This window comes from Podarcis melisellensis (genome assembly GCF_964234715.1).
Source record: "Podarcis melisellensis genome assembly, chromosome: 4".
Taxonomy (NCBI): Eukaryota; Metazoa; Chordata; class Lepidosauria; order Squamata; family Lacertidae; genus Podarcis; species Podarcis melisellensis.
The window spans coordinates 102059347-102077768 of NC_138531.1; the positions used below are offsets into that span (position 1 = coordinate 102059347).

General features: G+C 47.2%; 1 protein-coding gene across 1 annotated transcript; it reads left to right on the top strand.

The window, feature by feature from the left end:
• Nucleotides 1–15247: 15247 nt before the first annotated feature.
• Nucleotides 15248–16210, top strand: LOC309369253 (olfactory receptor 52M1-like; the record flags this gene model as incomplete). Its single annotated transcript, XM_081910057.1, has 1 exon — nt 15248–16210. The coding sequence occupies one exon, from the start codon at nt 15248–15250 to the stop codon at nt 16208–16210; it is 963 nt and encodes a 320-aa protein (XP_081766183.1).
• Between the last annotated feature and the right edge of the window lie 2212 nt (nt 16211–18422).

Below are 18422 nucleotides of genomic sequence, written 5' to 3' on the forward strand. Positions count from 1 at the left end.
AGGATCTCCTCTCCCCAAACAAACTACCCAGGACCCTGTACTTGCCAGAGGCCAGAGGTCCTTCTCTATGTCCCCCGCCCCCAGAGAGTTTTGGAGGGTGGCAACACGAGAACAGGGCCTTTTTGTGGTGGCTCCCATGCCTGGCAAAAACATTCCTCTTTACCCAGGCCTTTAGCCATTAAACAATCTATGATCATTTTATTCAGTCTATCATTAGGTTTTTTATTATGTTTTTTTTTATTATGCTCTGTAAAATGTGTTTTTAATATTGCATACTGCCCTGGGATCTTTTGATAAATGTCGATAAATGTCTTTTGATAAATGCCCACCAAACACTCATCAAGTGTAACAAAAGAGATATTTGCATTTCCCTGTTTCCCAGCCAAGTTCATCACACCCTTTTGTCTTCATCTGGGTTTATTATTTCTGGAATGGCTACCTGTCTGGCACTCAGGTATCAGGATGCCAGGAATGATCACTCAGGCAGAGGGGCTGCTGAGTAGCTGAGCTCACATGTCTATATTGTTAACGGAAAAAAAAATCCGAGGGCTCCCTTGGACAAAAAACAAAGACACCAACCAGGATAACTGGGAGCAAAACAGCAGCCTATAAGTTTGGCCTTTATTGAACTGTTGCAACAGGGTGTTCCCCTCACTTGCAGGAGAGAGGAAAGACACAGAAAAAATGGTGTGCAAGGTCTTATAAAGACTTTTGAAATTCCCATCCTATAGATCAAGACCACCCCCAGAAACATCATGCATACATCAAAGAAAGGAGGGGTGGAGGGAGGAGTTGTGGTGGTAACCTGAGTGTCCTGTCACCTGGCTGGTTCCCCCTTTCCCCCTCCCCATGAGTACTTTCCAGGTGACAGAGGGGAGTTGGCAGTTTCCTGCCCCCAGAGGGAAGATCTGATCATTGTCCTTTGTTCCAGTCCATGCTGAATCCACTCCCATATGCAAGTTCTTTGTGATCTTGATGGTCTTCTGTCTAGGACCATCAGGGTTGGCATAGCAACTGGGCAGGGCTCCTGTGGATGTGCTGGTATGCTCAAGCGATTATGGCTGCCCTGTATCAAACCTTCCCCATTTTGTAGTCCTTCCTTCATGGAGTAAAATAAAAGTGGAACAGTGCAAATCCGATGTATGGTTGCTTTTCTATGAATTTATAACAGAAGCATAGCGTATGTAGTGTGTGAGTGTGTGTGAAGTTTGTACAAACTGAATGATTGGGGGGGGGTGTTTCCCTGCAACAATATGAATTTCTCAAGTTTTCCCAGTGAGCCATTTATCAGTGAATTCTTATATTTGGTATCGTGCAGCAGAGGCCCGTTGAATAGATAGGAAGAAACTGTGATGAAGTGTTTTGTGGGGACAAAACACAAAAGTCACAAAAGTGATGGTGCTGATTTTGGTAGTGGGCTGCATGTGCATGGTATCTGCTGGAGGGGCAACCCCCCAAAAAAACCTATACATAAATTCCTGCAACAACACAACCCGAAATGGCCGCAATGCTGTCCTTCCCTCCCTCCTGCAGGAATCAACATTTCCAGCACCATAGAACGGGGCAGGGGGTCTATTTTCCGGCCTGCCGTTCACTTTCAGTTACTGGAATCCGGAAGTGGACAAAGTTAGAAGTTTCTAAAGTTGCTTCTGTTTATCTCCGCTGTCCTTTCGCACCTCCCTGCGGGTGCAGCCAAGACCGCTGAGTGCAATTAGCTTTAACGAGCTGGACAATAACAGTGGCAGAGTCTGGGGGCCGCAGCGGCCTTGATTCTCCCCGGCCTGTGCAGCCCCACGGCCCCTGCCTGTTCACAGACGGCTCAATTAGCTGCCCTGTTGTAACAATTTCCACCTGCCTCCCCGCGGGGCCAATTTTCCGCAAAGCAAAAGGCCTTTCCCTTCAGACCTGAAGTTGCTCCTCGGACCTGTGGAGGGAGAGAGAGAAAACTTTCCTTTAGAGTCCCAAGTCTGCCGTGTGGTCCCACACTTCTGCCTTTCCTGCATGGCAAAGCAGTACGGTACACTGGTTAGAGTGTCCGACTAGGACCCGGGAGAGACCGGGGTTCGGATCGCCCACTCTGCCACGAAGCTTTTGCTGGGCTAAGTCTTGGGGAATGGCCACTCACTCTCAGCCTGGCCTGCCTCACAGGGCTAGTGTTGTGGAGGTTAAATAAGGAGGTGAAAAACTATGCATGTCTCCTTTAGCTCCTTGAAAAGAAGAAGAAGAAGAGTTTGGATTTGATATCCCGCCTTTCACTCCCTTTAAGGAGTCTCAAAGCGGCTAACATTCTCCTTTCCCTTCCTCCCCCACAACAAACACTCTGTGAGGTGAGTGGGGCTGAGAGACTTCAGAGAAGTGTGACTGGCCCAAGGTCACCCAGCAGCTGCATGTGGAGGAGCGGGGAAGCAAACCCCGTTCACCATATTACGAGACTACCGCTCTTAACCACTACACCACACCGGGAGGGAGAGAAATGCAATACAGTCACACCTTGGGTTACAGACACTTCAGGTTGCGTTTTTTTCGGGTTATGGACCGCCAAAACCTGGAAGTATCGGAACGGGTTACAGTACTTCTGGGGTTTGGCAGTCACACATGTGCAGGAGCGCTAAATTGCGCTTTGCGCATGCGCAGAAGTGCTGAATCGCAACCCGCGCGTGCACAGACACGCAGCTGCGGGTTGCAAACACTGCAGGTTGCAAAACTGCATCCCACAGGGATCACGTTCACAACCTGAGCGTCCAATGTACATTTAAAAGAATGACTAAACCTCCAAGAAACACTACATGGGTTGTAGAATCTGGTCCCATCTCAGGGCCAATTGCAACATTTAACCTTTCACTTTTGAACAGGTGATGAAATGTGACTTTGAGACAACAGACCCTATTTTCCAGGGATGTCCCTGATTTAGAGAAGCCGTCCCGGTTTCTGATTTCATCCCAGAATGTCCCGCTTTTCCTTAGGACATCCCTGTTTTCACTGGAGAAATGTTGTAGGGTATGGAGTTATCCGACCCCCGAGCCGCCTGAAGGCAATCCTGTATAGGGAAGTTTTTTATTAGAAAAATAAATGTTTTATTTTTGAAGTGCAGCTTCAATTCGCAACCTTACAAAAATGGGCTTTTACGATATTGCTGCTGAAACAGCTAAATAAAGCATCCAGAACAGATGGCCGTCCAACATTGAAGTCATAATAAATAGCTAAAGCCTATAAATGTAAAGGCTCTTAATAACTAGCTAAAGCCTATAAACACACACACACACACGAGTTCATATTTTGTTGCATTTGTAATTGTTTTAATTTTATGTAGTATTTTAATTTTTTCCTCTGCATTAATAAACGTGCATGCACACACACACACACACGATGGGATTGATTTTGTGTTGCATATTTATTTAAACTTTGTGTTTTATTTTTTACACGGACAAGCGTGCTCACATTGTGTGTTTGTTCTGGTATCTATTCAGTTTAGGTTTCAAAAGATAACAATTCAGTGTAAGGTACCTGGTTTCTGCACGTTTTCAAAAAAACTGCTGTTTTTCCAAAACCCCACTAGGTGGCGCTGTGGTTTAATTTGTTTGAGTTCGTGAGTCCAAGAGCTACAAGAGAGACAGAAACAGAGATCTATAACCTTAATTATTCCTGCTTAAAATCTTACTTGCCTCTTTCTGTAACAGAAGTGTCCAGACTTAAAACTAAATTCCTGTGTCATCTGAACTGTGTTATTATTGTAGACTGCTTTGAGGTTTTTAAACGACCAAGCAGTGTATAATTTTTCTGAACTAAATTACACGGCCTCAGTTTCCCTTTTAGAGGTTTTTTGCTGCAAGAAGGCAGTTGTCTAATTGTAGTGGGCTTGGTGTGAATAATTCCTTTATGTCTCTTGTATGCTGCAAAGGATGTCAAAGAGAAAAACAACTACCAGACTTTTAGAAGACATCTGAAGGCAGCCCTGTTTAGGGAAGCTTTTAAAGTTTAACAGACTATTGTATTTTAATATTTTGTTGGAAGCCGCCCAGAGTGGCTGGGGAAACCCAGCCAGATGGGTGGGGGTATAAATAATAAAATATTATTATTATTATTATTATTATTATTATTATTATTATTATTATTATTAAATCCCTTTTGGAAACAATGAAATAAAACACATCACTTTATTCTATTACGGCGGAAGTTGCACAGTGCCTTGAAATCTGATTTGATCTGCCTGTGGTTCCTTGCTGTGGTGTTTGCTACGTATTGTGGGTGAGAGGGATGGCAGATCTGTGTTTTGAGCCTCCTTTCAATCTTACAGTTCTCCAGTTTCTTTTTCTGAGCTCAACCTGAACCCCTGGGGCGCAGCTGCAACCTAGGATGCCGCCCCAGGCAGTGGTGGTACAATGGTTAGAGCGCTGGGCCTGGGAGGGACCAGCCTTCAAATCCCCACTTGGCCATGAGGCTCACTGGGCCACCTTGGGCCACCCACTACCTCACAACAGGGCCGGCCACAAATGAGGCATGATGGAGCAGCTGCCTCGGGCGGCAGGCAGGGACAACAGATCCAGGCCCCTAGAAGTCCACCTCTTGCCAGGGGTGCCGTCTCCTAGGGACCAAGCTCTTTTGCCCCCCCAATATTTTTGGGGAGAGGGGCTGACCCTCAATGTCCAAAAGTGGTGGAAGAGACGTCTCAATTAATTTCTGTCCTGACACCCCGTCCCCCAGGTTTGGGACGATGGAAACTTAATTTCCTTAACTCTCCTCCTGCAGGATTAAACAGTCAGATTGCCCCCCCCCTTTTCTCCTGCTTCAGGAGGGGTTGTTAGTTATGGATGCAATAAATTTCCAACTTTTAAATGATTTCCAGGCTATTAGGTTGTAAGGCCTTTGCTTTAGTCTGTTTACAAAAAGCGGAAGGCGGACTTCCTGTTTAAACCTTCCCGCTCGTTGCCTAATACACAAATTTAGCAGGGTTTTTGATCCAATTTTCCGTTTTTTACTCACGGGTACTTGTTTTAGAGTTCAATTGTCATCAGGAAAAAGTCAGCGCTCTCCGGCGATGGCTGTGCGGCTTCCCTCCGTGAAAGTAGCAATCGGTTCGCAGCACCGCGCTGCTCACCCCACTTCACTTCGGAGCCCCGAAAAGGGGGTTTCCTCGTGAGTAGGGGAGGTGCTCTTGGTGCTCAGCTGAACCCCACGTTCCCAGGCTTCTCCACCTGGGATTTCTAGCGGGTCCTCATCTTCGCCGCGACGGGAGGACCCAGTTTCCATGGAGCCCGTTCCTCCGGTCGGAGGAACTCCGCCATTCGCCGATGGCGCTGACCCGGAAGATGTCTCCTCCTCCTTTTCCTCCTGAACCGCCCTGAGACCTCTGGGTATAGGGCAGTATATAAATTCAATTAACAACAACAACAATAACGGAGGCGGGAAGCAGCCCCAGGTCGGTAGCGGCAGCAAGAGGAGCCACAGCCATTGAAGCCACGCTGCTGCCACGTTTGGCTCCACCCCCAGCTCCTCCCACATCCTGAAGCCATGCGCACAGCGTCAGGATGTTGTGTGCATGACGTCACATGCCGTATGCCACCAGCTCCCCCCCGAAATTCTTGGGAAGCTGGTGCCTTTGCCTCCGCTCTCCTGGACTTGTCACCCTCTTCTTCCTCCTCCTTTTACCCCCAATACCAGGGGTCCCCAAACTAAGGTCCGCGGGCTGGATAAGGCCCGAGGGACTCATTTATCCAGCCTGCGGTGACCCCCGCCGCCCACTGCCGCCGCTCGCTGTTACTGGCGCTGCACTGCACAGCTGCCAACTTCTGGGTCAGAGGAGCACCAGAAATAGCATGTGCGCATGCACAAGCGTTATTTTCGGTGCACATCCGGGTTGGAGGAGGCCTGTGCACATGCGCACGAGCTATTTCCGTTGCTCCTCCGACCCGGAAGTGCGCACGCGTATGGGCACGCGCTCCCTCGCCCTCCGGCCCGCTGTGCAATCAGCACTGGAAACACTGGCCTGAGGCACGCTAAGTTTGCTGACCTCTGCCCAATACCATAAGTGTGCTGGGGCTTCCCTGGCCACATGCAGAGGCCTCGGGCAAAAGCAGAAGACGAAGCAGCAGTGGGTGGGTGGTCAGTGGGGGAGATTGTGGGGCGGTGGAAGCGGGGACAGCAGTGGGGTGATGGTCACTGTGAATGGGACTTACTTCCAAGTAAATGCAGACAGGATTGAGGTGGCAGTATTTATGGGGTTGGTACTGGGGGACGGCTGGCTATGAGCACAGACTGGTAGATGTTCCTCTTAGTGATTTGCACCCCTCTGGCATCCCCCTCTCTCCCCCCACCCTGGTTTTATAGTCATTGCAGTGGACACTCAGGTTGCGAACGTGATCCGTGCGTTATGCATGTTTGCAACTCACAGCGTTCGCAACCAGCGTCTGTGCATGCGTGGGTTGCGATTCGGGGCTTCTGCACATGCGCGACCGCTGAAACCCGGAAGTAACCCGTTCTGGTACTTCCGGGTTTTGGTGGTCCGCAATCCGAAAAAACGCCACCTGAAGTGGCTGTAACCTGAGGTTTGACTCTACAGTGGTACCTCGGGTTGCATCCGCTTCAGGTTACAGACTCCGCTAACCCAGAAATAGTACCTCGGGTTAAGAACTTTGCTTCAGGATGACAACAGAAATCGTGCGGCGATGGCAGCGGGAGGCCCCATTAGCTAAAGTGGTGCTTCAGGTTAAGAACAGTTTCAGGTGAAGAACAGACCTCTGGAACGAATTAAGTTCTTAACCTGAGGTACCACTGTACACGCCTTTAGGAGACAGGCAAAAACATTTCTTTTTAACCAGGCCTTTAGTTGACCTGATCAACCTCCCATACCCTTTTAAAACGTGGCTGTTTTTGGGTGTGTGTGTATTATTGGGGTTATTGCTTTTATTTTTATTTTATATACTGTGATCCTTTTATGTAAATCACCCTGAGACCTCCAGGTATAGGGCGGTACATAAATTCAACAAATGAATAATAATTAATAATAGTCCCGACAAGACCGGAATAATTGGTAATTGCTTTTGAAATTTACAATAAAGTTTTTAACTGAAGAAAACGACAGAGATTGCCCGGGTGGAGAGGGAGGGAGGTGCTGGGTTTTTACATGATCCTTGCTTCACTCTCTGCTATCATCAGAGGAGGCCTTTGCAACTGTCAGCTCTGCAAAAGTTCTGCTTGGTGCCCAAAGGTCACATTAAAAGTTCCTAAAGCTCGCAAATGAGTTGTGGTGCCCAGGGCTTAATTACTCGGCCGCTGTTCTCCGCTCTCCAGTGGTCGAGTCCGGCCGGCACTAATGAGCCTGGAGCTATTAAGCATCGCTGGTAAACAAAGGAAGGATCCTGTCTCCTCTGGGACCCAATTAACGGCAAGTGGACAAACATGTCGGCCTCGGGAGCAGGTGGGTCTGGGGAGATAACATCTGACCCCTGTGCCCAAGGCTGGCTGGCAGGCCGCAGGTCCCCAGATGGCTGCTATGTGGAAAACAAGAGCAGCGAGTTACGACTTTTCTGCAGAAAGCTAAAAATATACACGCACCAGAATAAGAATGCTAAGAAAAGACACGAACAAGAAGTGAGCTCTTTTGGTAAAAAATAAAAGCCATGTGCAGGCTGCTCCTTTCCATGCAGGACACAGAAAGTTTCCCAAAGTGGTTCAGAAAAGTGAGAGAGGCAGCCCCTAAAGGCCTTTGCTAATTGCAGGCATGATTTTTCCCCTTGTGGGCAGAGGGCCAAGGCAAGGAGGAAAGGAGATCCCTAGTGCCTTTTCCAACCTCAGGTGGAGGTGGGCAGCTTGCAGCCTGATTTCCTCCCACACGATGGAGCCCTTTCCGCAGACAATTGAAGCAGGAGAAGCTCCTTTACCTGTTTCCCCTCTTTTTCGCTGAGAAGAAGAGCTTGAAAATCAACAACTGGGGTTTTCACAAAGACACAGGCTGGACCGAAATCGTGATGGGTCCTCTGCAAGACCAAATTGGCGACTGCCCTGACTGCAAAACTCGGCAGCTTTAATTTGATTTGATATGCTTTCCCAGCAACAAATGTCAAGCTCAAAGCGGCTCGTGGTAATCACAATAGCATTAAAAAACAAACTGGCATCGCAATCACTATAATATCAAAACACAGCAGCGTATACAGTGGTACCTTAGGTTACATACACTTCAGGTTACAGACTCCGCTAACCCAGAAATAGTACCTCGGGTTAAGAACTTTGCTTCAGGATGAGAACAGAAATTGTGCTCTGGCGGCGCAGCAGCAGCAGGAGGCGCCATTAGCTAAAGTGGTGCTTCAGGTTAAGAACAGTTTCAGGTCAAGAAAGGACCTCCAGAACGAATTAAGTTCTTAACCCGAGGTACCACTGTATAAGTAGAGTAAACAGCTGCAACAACTTCATCACAGCGATTAATACAATTCAATAAAGTCATAGCGATTCTTTTTGCTGTTACTGGCACAACGGCCTAGATGCCCTGTTGGTGGCTTGAAAGAGTAGCACAGGTGACGCCCCTCATCTGGCCTCAAGCATCCTACAGGCTAAATCCACCTTTGCTAATTTGTTGCTCTCCAGATTAATCTCCCATCTCCTCCCCGCCCCCAACACCAGACAGCGGTTCAGATGGGGGCTGATGGAAGTTGTAGTAGCAAACATCTGGAGGACCACAGGTTTATGAAGACTGATGCTCACACTGGGGGGGGGAGAGACACTGGCGGAGGAAGAGGAGTGCGGGGGGAGCGCACTGCCCCCGGCAGCGTGATCCCGGTGGGGTGCCCCCAGGACGTGTGCCAGCCCCGCCCCCCGCCCCGTGCCAGAGCATGAAGCTCCACCAGTGGGGGGAGAGACCCAAAAAGGGAGGATAATAAATTGACAGGAGGCTTGGGGTAAGGGAAAGTGAGCAAATGCTCCCATTTTACAGCTGAGGAACTGGGGCTGAGAAGAGTGACGATGCTCAAGGCGTCCTCATAGAGAATAAACTGAAATCAACTTGTTGTTGTTTAGTCGTTTAGTCGTGTCCAACTCTTCATGACCCCATGGACCAGAGCACGCCAGGCATTCCTGTCTTCCACTGCCTCCCGCAGTTTGGTCAGACTCATGCTGGTAGCTTCGAGAACACTGTCCCACCATCTCGTCCTCTGTCGTCCCCTACTCCTTGTGCCCTCCATCTTTCCCAACATCAGGGTCTTTTCCAGGGAGTCTTCTCTTCTCATGAGGTGGCCAAAGTCTTGGAGCCTCAGCTTCAAGATCTGTCCTTCCTGTGAGCACTCAGGGCTGATTTCCTTCAGAATGGAGAGGTTGGATCTTCTTGCAGTCCATGGGACTCTCAAGAGTCTCCTCCAGCACCAGAATTCAAAAGCATCAATTCTTCGGTGATCAGCCTTCTTTATGGTCCAGCTCTCACTTCCATACATCACTACTGGGAAAACCAGAGCTTTAACTATGCGGACCTTTGTTGGCAAGGTGATGTCTCTGCTTTTTAAGATGCTGTCTAGGTTTGTCATTGCTTTTCTCCCAAGAAGCAGGCGTCTTTTAATTCACCATCGTGCTGTTCTCTCTCAGAGCTCATGAGAGAGGACGCCATATTTCTTTGTCTGTACATAGTGTATAAATAAATACATACATTAGCTCTATGATGTTTCACGCTTCTTGCTGTGTAATGCTAGAAGATTAGTATGCATATACCATTTGGTATATGTTGCTGAGCACACTGGAGAAGAAGGGAAATGCCTTTTCCAGAGCTGCGCATACTGGAGGACTCTTGGACAGCGGGGGCTGCAGGAACACCCTAGGATGTTTCCCAACAAAATCTGGAGGTCTCAGGGCGATTCACAGGATGAAATCAAGATATAAAACCACAAAATACATAATAAAATAACTGCAACCCAATAGCCCCCTCCCCAAAAGCACGAAAAAGGAGCAATGCAGCGAGCTCCGGCTGCAGCTGGCTGGAAAGCCAAACAGGATGTTGATGTTTGTGACTGTACTGAGCACCGGATGTTAGCTCAGTGTGTCATCTGACCTGTACTGGAAGTACAGGGGTGGAGTCTAATACTCTCTGCTGTTGGTGTTAAGAGAGTGCAGACATGTTTCTCTGTGCTGCTGCAAAAGACAGAAATAAAGGCATGTAAATACATTTCTGTCTGTCTCTTTCCCCTCCCTGGGGAAAGCAGGGAGGAGAGGGAGGAGTGGTGTGTTCTTCTCACATTGAGGAGGATCGCCGATAGAGACCTTGCCCGTATCTTGCCGGGAGTCGCAGACGGGGAGGTCAACAAGGAAATCAGCCAGGTGCCTGGAGAGTGGCACATTCCTCTGACAAGGCTTGATTCCGACAAGCAAGACACATTTTTCTCCATTTCAGTGTGAATTAAATCATTATACTTAGCAAAGATGGCTGGCTCGGGCCACTGGCCCACCTGGTTCAGCATCCCCTTCTCACAATGGCCAACCAGGTGTCCCCAAGGGAAGCCCTCCAGAAGGATTTGGGCACAAGAGCCCTCTGCCCTCCTGCGGCCTCCAGCAGCTGGGATTCAGAAGCATTATTAACATGGTCCAGCATGATTATCTTCTGGGTGGGTCATCTATTTGCGAAAGGGTGAGGCCTAAGTTCAGCCATGAACCCTCAGGGATGCTCCATTGCTCTGGAAGCTCTTTCAGTGGAGCAATGGAGAAATTTATGGAACAACAATGGGATATTAGCTCTGCCCAAGGCATGTACAAATTATTATTGGAATGGCATGAAGAGGTTAAAGGGGTGAGGATACAATGGGCTAAAGATTTTGGATATAACATTCAGTTAGAATCTTGGGAAAGGCTGTGGAATGAAGGTATCAATTTTACTGCATGTAGTGCACTTAAAGAAAAAGTGATGAAAATGATGTATATATCCAAGCTTGCCAAAATATATAGGACAAGATCTAATGAGTGTTGGAAAAGTGGTGGACTTGTAAAGAGGTAAAGACTCTGGGGTTGTGGCACTCATCTCGCTTTATTGGTTGAGGGAGACGGCGTACAGCTTCCGGGTCATGTGGCCAGCAGGAGTAAGCCGCTTCTGGTGAACCGGAGCAGCGCACTGAAACTCCGTTTACCTTCCCGCCGGAGCGGTACCTATTTATCTACTTGCACTTTGACGTGCTTTCAAACTGCTACGTTGGCAGGAGCAGGGACCAAGCAATGGGAGCTCACCCCGTTGCGGGGATGCGAACCGCCGACCTTCTGATTGGCAAGTCCTAGGCTCTGTGGTTTAACCCACAGCGCCACCCGCGTCCTGCCTGAAAGGTAGATAGCCAAAATAAAGAAGACAGTTTTTACAAAGGCTTTCCATTTTCAATATTTGCAGTCCTTGCTTGGTGCTTTGAGGTTTGGCAGCCAAAGAACCACTTAATTATCCCAGGCCCCAGTTGGGTTGGGAGATCCCTCAAGGTCTCCAAAATATGCAGCAGAAATACCTCACCAAATGGGCAAGGCCAGCATTTGCTTAGGAAGGACCATTGCTGGCTCAATAATTTGGTAAGTTGAACCTCAGAACAGCCCTGTTGTGAGGCAGCTTCCACAGGAAGTAGGATTTTGGGTCTCAGTAAGGCAAGAAATGGTTAGCTATTTGATTTATTATTACCGTATTATTATTTTTTTACTGTCAGAGAGGAGGAGAGGTTCTGGTTGGGTTTTCTGCTTCTGCCCAAATAACCTGACTGGTAATGAGTACTTTGAACCGGTTGGGAGGTCCAAAATGTATTGGGTTATGCTTGCTGCATTTTTTTAAAAAAATAGCTACTACGCTCCACAGAATGAAGCATTTGAATCTGCAGTGGTGAACCAATCAGGGATTGTTTCTGACAGCAGAAAGCACAGTGTCCCATACAGCACTTCAAAACACTTTAAAACTGCTCTGGAGTCCCCAAAATTTTATTGCAGCTCAGAACTTGGTAGTCGTGGTGCATCTGGGGCAGGAAAGCTGGTGAGAGATGTTTGCCCCCAGGCAGAACAGCTCTGGAAGACAGCTTGCTGCAAGGAGTTGCTTAGGCTCAGAGAATTTGGGTTCTGGGTGTGATATCTATAGATAGATAGATAGATAGATAGATAGATAGATAGATAGATATAGATAGATGATAGATAGATGATAGATGATAGATATAGATAGATAGATAGATGATAGATGATAGATGATAGATAGATAGATAGATATAGATGATAGATAGATAGATAGATAGATATAGATAGATAGATAGATAGATATAGATGATAGATAGATAGATAGATAGATGATAGATAGATAGATAGATAGATAGATAAATATAGATAGATAGATAGATGATAGATGATAGATGATAGATGATAGATAGATAGATAGATAGATAGAGATAGATAGATAGATAGATAGATAGATGATATAGATAGATAGATGATAGATGATAGATGATAGATAGATAGATAGATAGATGATAGATAGATAGATAGATAGATGATAGATAGATAGATAGATAGATAGATAGATAGATAGATAGATATAGATAGATAGATGATAGATGATAGATGATAGATAGATAGATAGATAGATAGATAGATAGATAGATAGATATAGATAGATAGATAGATAGATAGATAGATAGATAGATAGATAGATAGATAGATGGATGATATAGATAGATAGATGATAGATAGATAGATATTCATAAATTTTTGGGTGAGATCATTGGCTGATCCAGGCCAATGTCTGTCTGAAAGTAACTATTCAAGATCTCCAGAACCAGGCGATTTCTTGAAGAAGATTGTAGTGATTGTACCAGTGTGGTGTAGTGGTTAAGAGCGGTGGACTCGTAACCTGGAGAACTGGGTTCGCTTCCCTGCTCCCCCACCTGCAGCTGCTGGGTGACCTTGGGCTGATCACACTTCTTTGAAGTCTCTCAGCCCCACTCACCTCACAGAGTGTTTATTGTGGGAAGGAAGGGAAAGGAGATTGTGAGCCGCTTTGAGACTCCTTCGGGTAGTGATAAAGCAGGATATCAAGTCCAAACTCTTCTTCTTCTCTTCTTGGGTGGGGAACTTGCAACCACTCAGTCATAGAATAATAGAATTATAGAGTTGGAAGTGGCTTCAAGGGCCATTTAGTCCAAGCCTCTGAAATGTAGGAGTCACAGCTAAAGCACCCATGGCAGATGGGCATAGGTGCCGACTCCATGGGGCCTGAGGGGGCCCGAGCCCCCTCAAAAATTCGTTTGGGGGGGCTCCGCCCCCCCCAATAATTTAAGAAAATTATTACCGTATTTTTCCCTCAAAAAGAGGAAGCGGCTGCTTTCCTGCATTCTGCTTCAGGGTCTTACTGCCCACCCTCCTCTGTTTCCTTGCTGTGTTTGCTCAAACGGAACAAAGAGCAGGGAAAGCCCCTCCCCTCCAGGCAAGCAGGCAGGAGGGAGGGAGGGAGGGAGAGAGAGAGAGAGAGAGAGAGAGAGAGAGAGAGAGAGAGAGAGAGAGAGAACGTGTGAGCTGGCTGGCTTGGGTGGGTGGGTGAGGGAAAACTTTTGCCTTCCTTTCCTCCTTGCCGTTATACCCCTCCCCTGCATTCTTAGCCGGCTGCTTCTCTGCACACCCCTCTCGTGCTCCTTGTCCGTTCTGTGTTTTTCCTTCCCTCCCCACTTAAAATGTGGTTTAAAAGCATGGATCCACATGGATCCTCAGGATCTTTGCATTGGGTCACCCCAAATTCACCATCAGATCACATAGCATGTCCATGGCTACAGCCTGCCCCCCAAAAATCACACACCCACTGTTGCCTGGGGCTGCAATGGTGCAAAAACGTGGTTAGAAAGCATGGATCCACAGGGATTCTCAGGATTTTTGCATTGCTCACCCCAAATTCACCATCAGATCACATGTCTGTGGCCACAGCATGAAGCACAAAAATGATACATCATTAATATTCACTGCCCACGGCGGCAGCCAATCGGCTGCCGCAAAGGGCGGGCCCTCACAGGTTCACTTAAGGTCGGGGCAGCCCGGGGCTCGCCCCTTTCATTCCCCCAGCAGCAGCGGTTTGGAGGTCTTGGGCCCCCCCAATATTTTTTATAAGTCGGTATGGGCCCCCCCAATATTTTTTATAAGTCGGCGCCCCTGCAGATGGTCATCCATTGATGCTTTCTTCTTCTCCTTCTCCTCCTCCTCCTCCTCCTCCTCTCAGATTTCCCATGGCTTTCTGCTCCCAAAGTCTCAGCCGCCACAGGGCAAAGTGGCTCCCCTCTTTCCACACACCCTGGGTTCAGAAGACCCTCTGGACCAGCACTTGAGATGATGTTCCTTCCAGGACAAGGGTGAGGCTGCAGGTAAACTCAGCCGTGAAGAAACTCTTCCATTGCTCTGTTCCCTGCCCATTCTTCTGTTCATTCCAGGTGGATTTACTTACTTACTTACTTACTTACTTACTTACTTACTTACTTGAAATAATTCTAAGCAGTCCTCCCTTGCAAGGGTACCACAAACAGTTTAAAACCATGCCAGGCATTCATAAATGCAGCAATTCAAGAAAACAAGAGCAGATAAAATAAATTGTTGGATCAACAGCCTACAGAACACACATTTTGGCACTCACTCTGCACATGAACACCCTGTAACTGGCAGGGCATTCCCTAAATGGGATATGCCACCATAGAGAAGGCCTTCTCCCATGTCAAGTTCACGGTATATTTGGGTTATGTACAAACTTGCATTTGTGAAAACAGTTTATGAAGGAAAGCAGATTTTATCTTCAGCTATGGGTGCTCCTGAAATTCCCTTTCAAATCCCCCATCCCTCTAATCCAGGGGTCCCTTCCAATGTTACAGTTCTATGATTCCATTGAAAAGCTTGCAAACACCAGGGAAACATTTTGTAAGTTAATGGATTCTCCTTCCTTGGAGGTTTTTAAGCAGAGGTTGGGTGGCCACCTGTCATGGATGCTTTAGTTGAGATTCCTGCATTGCAGAGGGTTGGACTAGATGATCCTTGGGGTCTCTCCCAACTCTACAATTCAGGGATTTTATGCCTTCAGTTGCTTCTAGAATACTACAAATAGTGGGTACCTCCCACATCTCAGCAGGTCCAATTGTTCCACAGAACAAATAGCAGCCTGATCTGATCTGCTCTGCTCTTGAGGGGACATCTGAAATTTCAGAGTCTTCAAAGAGAAAATGCATTAAGTACAATAATAGGACTTCTCCCCTGATTTGTTTCCAGTCGCATGGAATGATGGTCCCTCCCGTGGTGCATTGGTAAGATGCCGGCCTTCTACAATGCCTGCATCAGCCCGTCCACCTTCTCCCTCACGGGCATCCCTCAGCTGGAAGCTGCCCATGTCTGGATCTCCATCCCTTTCTGCTCCATGTACGTCATGGCCCTGGTGGGCAACTGCACCATCCTCTTCATCATCCGGGCCGAGCCCAACCTCCATGAGCCCATGTACCTCTTCCTCTCCATGTTGGCCGTCATCGACTTGGTCCTCTCCTCTTCCACCATGCCCAAGCTGCTCAGCATCTTCTGGCTGGGCAACAAGGACATTGCCTTCCACTCCTGCCTCCTCCAGATGTTTGTCATCCACTCTTTTGCCACCATTGAATCTGGGATCTTCCTGGCGATGGCCTTCGACCGCTACGTGGCCATATGCACCCCGCTGAGGCACAGGACCATCCTGACCCACTCGGTGGTGGCCAAGATCGGGCTGGCCGCTGCTCTGCGGGGCTTCCTATACATTGCCCCACTGCCTCTTCTCGCCCATCGATACACCTACTACCACACCAACATCATTGCACACTCCTACTGCGAGCACATGGCTGTGGTGATGCTCTCCTGCGAGGACATCTCCATCAGCAACATCTATGGCATGGCCATTGGCTTCCTGGTCCTCATTGTTGACTCCCTGTGCATCGGGGTGTCCTATGTCCTCATTTTCCGGGCGGTGATGAGCTTGTCCACCACAGAGGCCCGCCTTAAGACCTTCAGCACTTGCACCTCACACATCACTGCCATCTTGGCCTTTTACATCCCCATAGCGGTTTCATCTTTGACTCACCGGTTTGGGCACAATGTGGCTCCTGCAGCTCACATCCTCCTGGCCAACTTCTATCTCATCTTCCCTCCTGTCTTGAATCCCATTGTGTATGCCGTCCGGACAAAAGAGATCCAAGGGAAACTGGCTAAGATGCTGTCTTGGTCCCGGAGACGAGCTAAAGGCCTGATGTGAGCCTCAGGGTGATTCATGGCTCAAATCAAATGCAAGGAGAAAGCTCATCTGTGGAGTTTCTGAACTAGCTCTAGAGGGGGGAGTCTCTTACCAATACCACTTGCATATTCCAAGAACCAGTCATAGAATATAAAAGGCTGACTCACATTATTGGTGTTAAGTATAATTGCTTAATTGGCACTGAAATGAAGAATGCTTATGTGTTTTGCTGAAAGGGTTTAAGTGTGAGATTCCACTGAAGCTAAAGAACAGCAAAAAGTGGTCTCTGAGCTACTTGATGGATTGATAGTTAACAATTGCTGTTTTCTGCTAGCTAACACATGAGTGTTTAACCTTAGATCAGGTTTATTTTATTTCTAAGAAGATGAACCTGTGCTGGACCTGCACAATATATTGTATTGAAATATTTGGATGTATCTTCGATGTTTCTGTTCTGTTTTGAAGAAAGTTCTGCAAGCAAAGGTTTGAACACTCTAATGAATCTGGGCAACGCTTCATTCCAAAGGAGTCGGTTGTTATGCATCCAGTTGCTTCAAACTGTGCAATATTAATATCTGCAATAAATGTTCCCTGCCTTCCCTTGTGTATGCCGTCCAGACAAGAGAGATCCGGAGGAGGCTGGCCAAGATGCTGTTGTGGTCCAGAGGTGGTCTTGAGTGAGCCTCCCAGTTGCTCCTTATGTGAGGTTTATTCCCCTCTTTCTTTGGCTGAAACATGAATTGAACAGCATCAATCATAAGGCCATGGGAATCACTCAATTAGCTCAATGCAGAGAGTCTTTTATCAAAATCGCTTGCAGGTATAGATGGGCAAATTTGTTAACACTGGTTTCTCTCAGTTTCTCATCTTTTCAATGTAAAATTCAGCTCTCCACACTTCCGCATCTGTTTGCAATTTTTTCTAAAGTCCGCAAACACATTTAGGAAGCCATATAATGTTAACCAGCCAAAGGCATGGCTAATAAGAAATGTTTTTGCTTGTTGCCTAAAGATATGCAATGAAGGCACCAGGTGAAAACTTGCCCTGTTCTTGTGTTGTCACCCACCGGACGTCTCACAGAGGAGGCACATGAAGAAGAGCCTCATATGGAGAAAGGTGGTCCTTGAGGTATTGCGGTCCTGAGCCATTTAAGTCCCATTGAATGTTCATTGAGTATCTGCCATCACCAGGAGCGGTCCAAGCAATTTTGCTGCCCAACACAAAGGACAAGAAGATGCATTGCCTATTCTGTGCACAAAATTGGACCAGAGTAGTAGTTGACTCTTACTTGACCACTGGAATAAGACAGTCCTTCACTGACCCCAAGAGTAACAGGCTAGCTTCAGGGCTGCAGGGCAGACCACATGGCACACATTTGTAGTCACTTTCTGCCCCTCAGAATTTGTTGCCTGAGGCAACTGCTTCATGCTTGAGCCGGCCCTGGTCATTGTCTAAGCTCCCTGCAAACAAATCAGACTAGATGCTCATTAAACAGGTTGCTGATTCCAAGGAATCAAGTTTGCTGCACTTGACCTCTGGTGAGCTGATGAACAAAGCCTGTGCTTTTCTGTATCTGTTTGGGATCCAGAGAGCTGAAGGAGGCCTCTACTGCAAAGTCCATCTGCCCACAGGCTTTGGTCATCTTCGGAGACCGCTATTGGGGAACACCTATCACCTTCTGAGAGACATAAGCTCTCCTCTTCAGAATCCTGGGCCAGCAAGGCAACAGCATCTCTCAGCATCTCAAGGTTGATCCTTGAGATTGTTGAGGAGCAAAGAGGGGGTCCTGCTGGAGCTGTGAGCTCACTAACCATTGGAAGCATAGTTTAAGTGTAGCTTCTTAACTTTCTCCCCCCCTTTCTCTTTTATTTCCTTCCTTCCTTCCTTCCTTCCTTCCTTCCTTCCTTCCTTCCTTCCTTCCTTCTTTGTCCCCCCCTTTGACATCTGGATTAATGTTTTAGTTCGGACAAAAAAAGACATTTGACAATAAAGTATAGTCTATCATAGGGAATGGAGCTTATTTACTTAGTGAATAAAATCACACATGAGTCTTTTGAACTGTTGTTTTAGTAATTATTGTTATTATTATTTATTAAATTTGTATACTGCCCTATACCTGCAGTTCCTCCTAGCTTTCTATTGTGTTTTGTGAGATACAGTGCTATTTTTCTATAAAAAGAGGTGCTGGAACTCAACATGAATGCTTCTCTTGTTCTCTTTTAATGGCAATGGA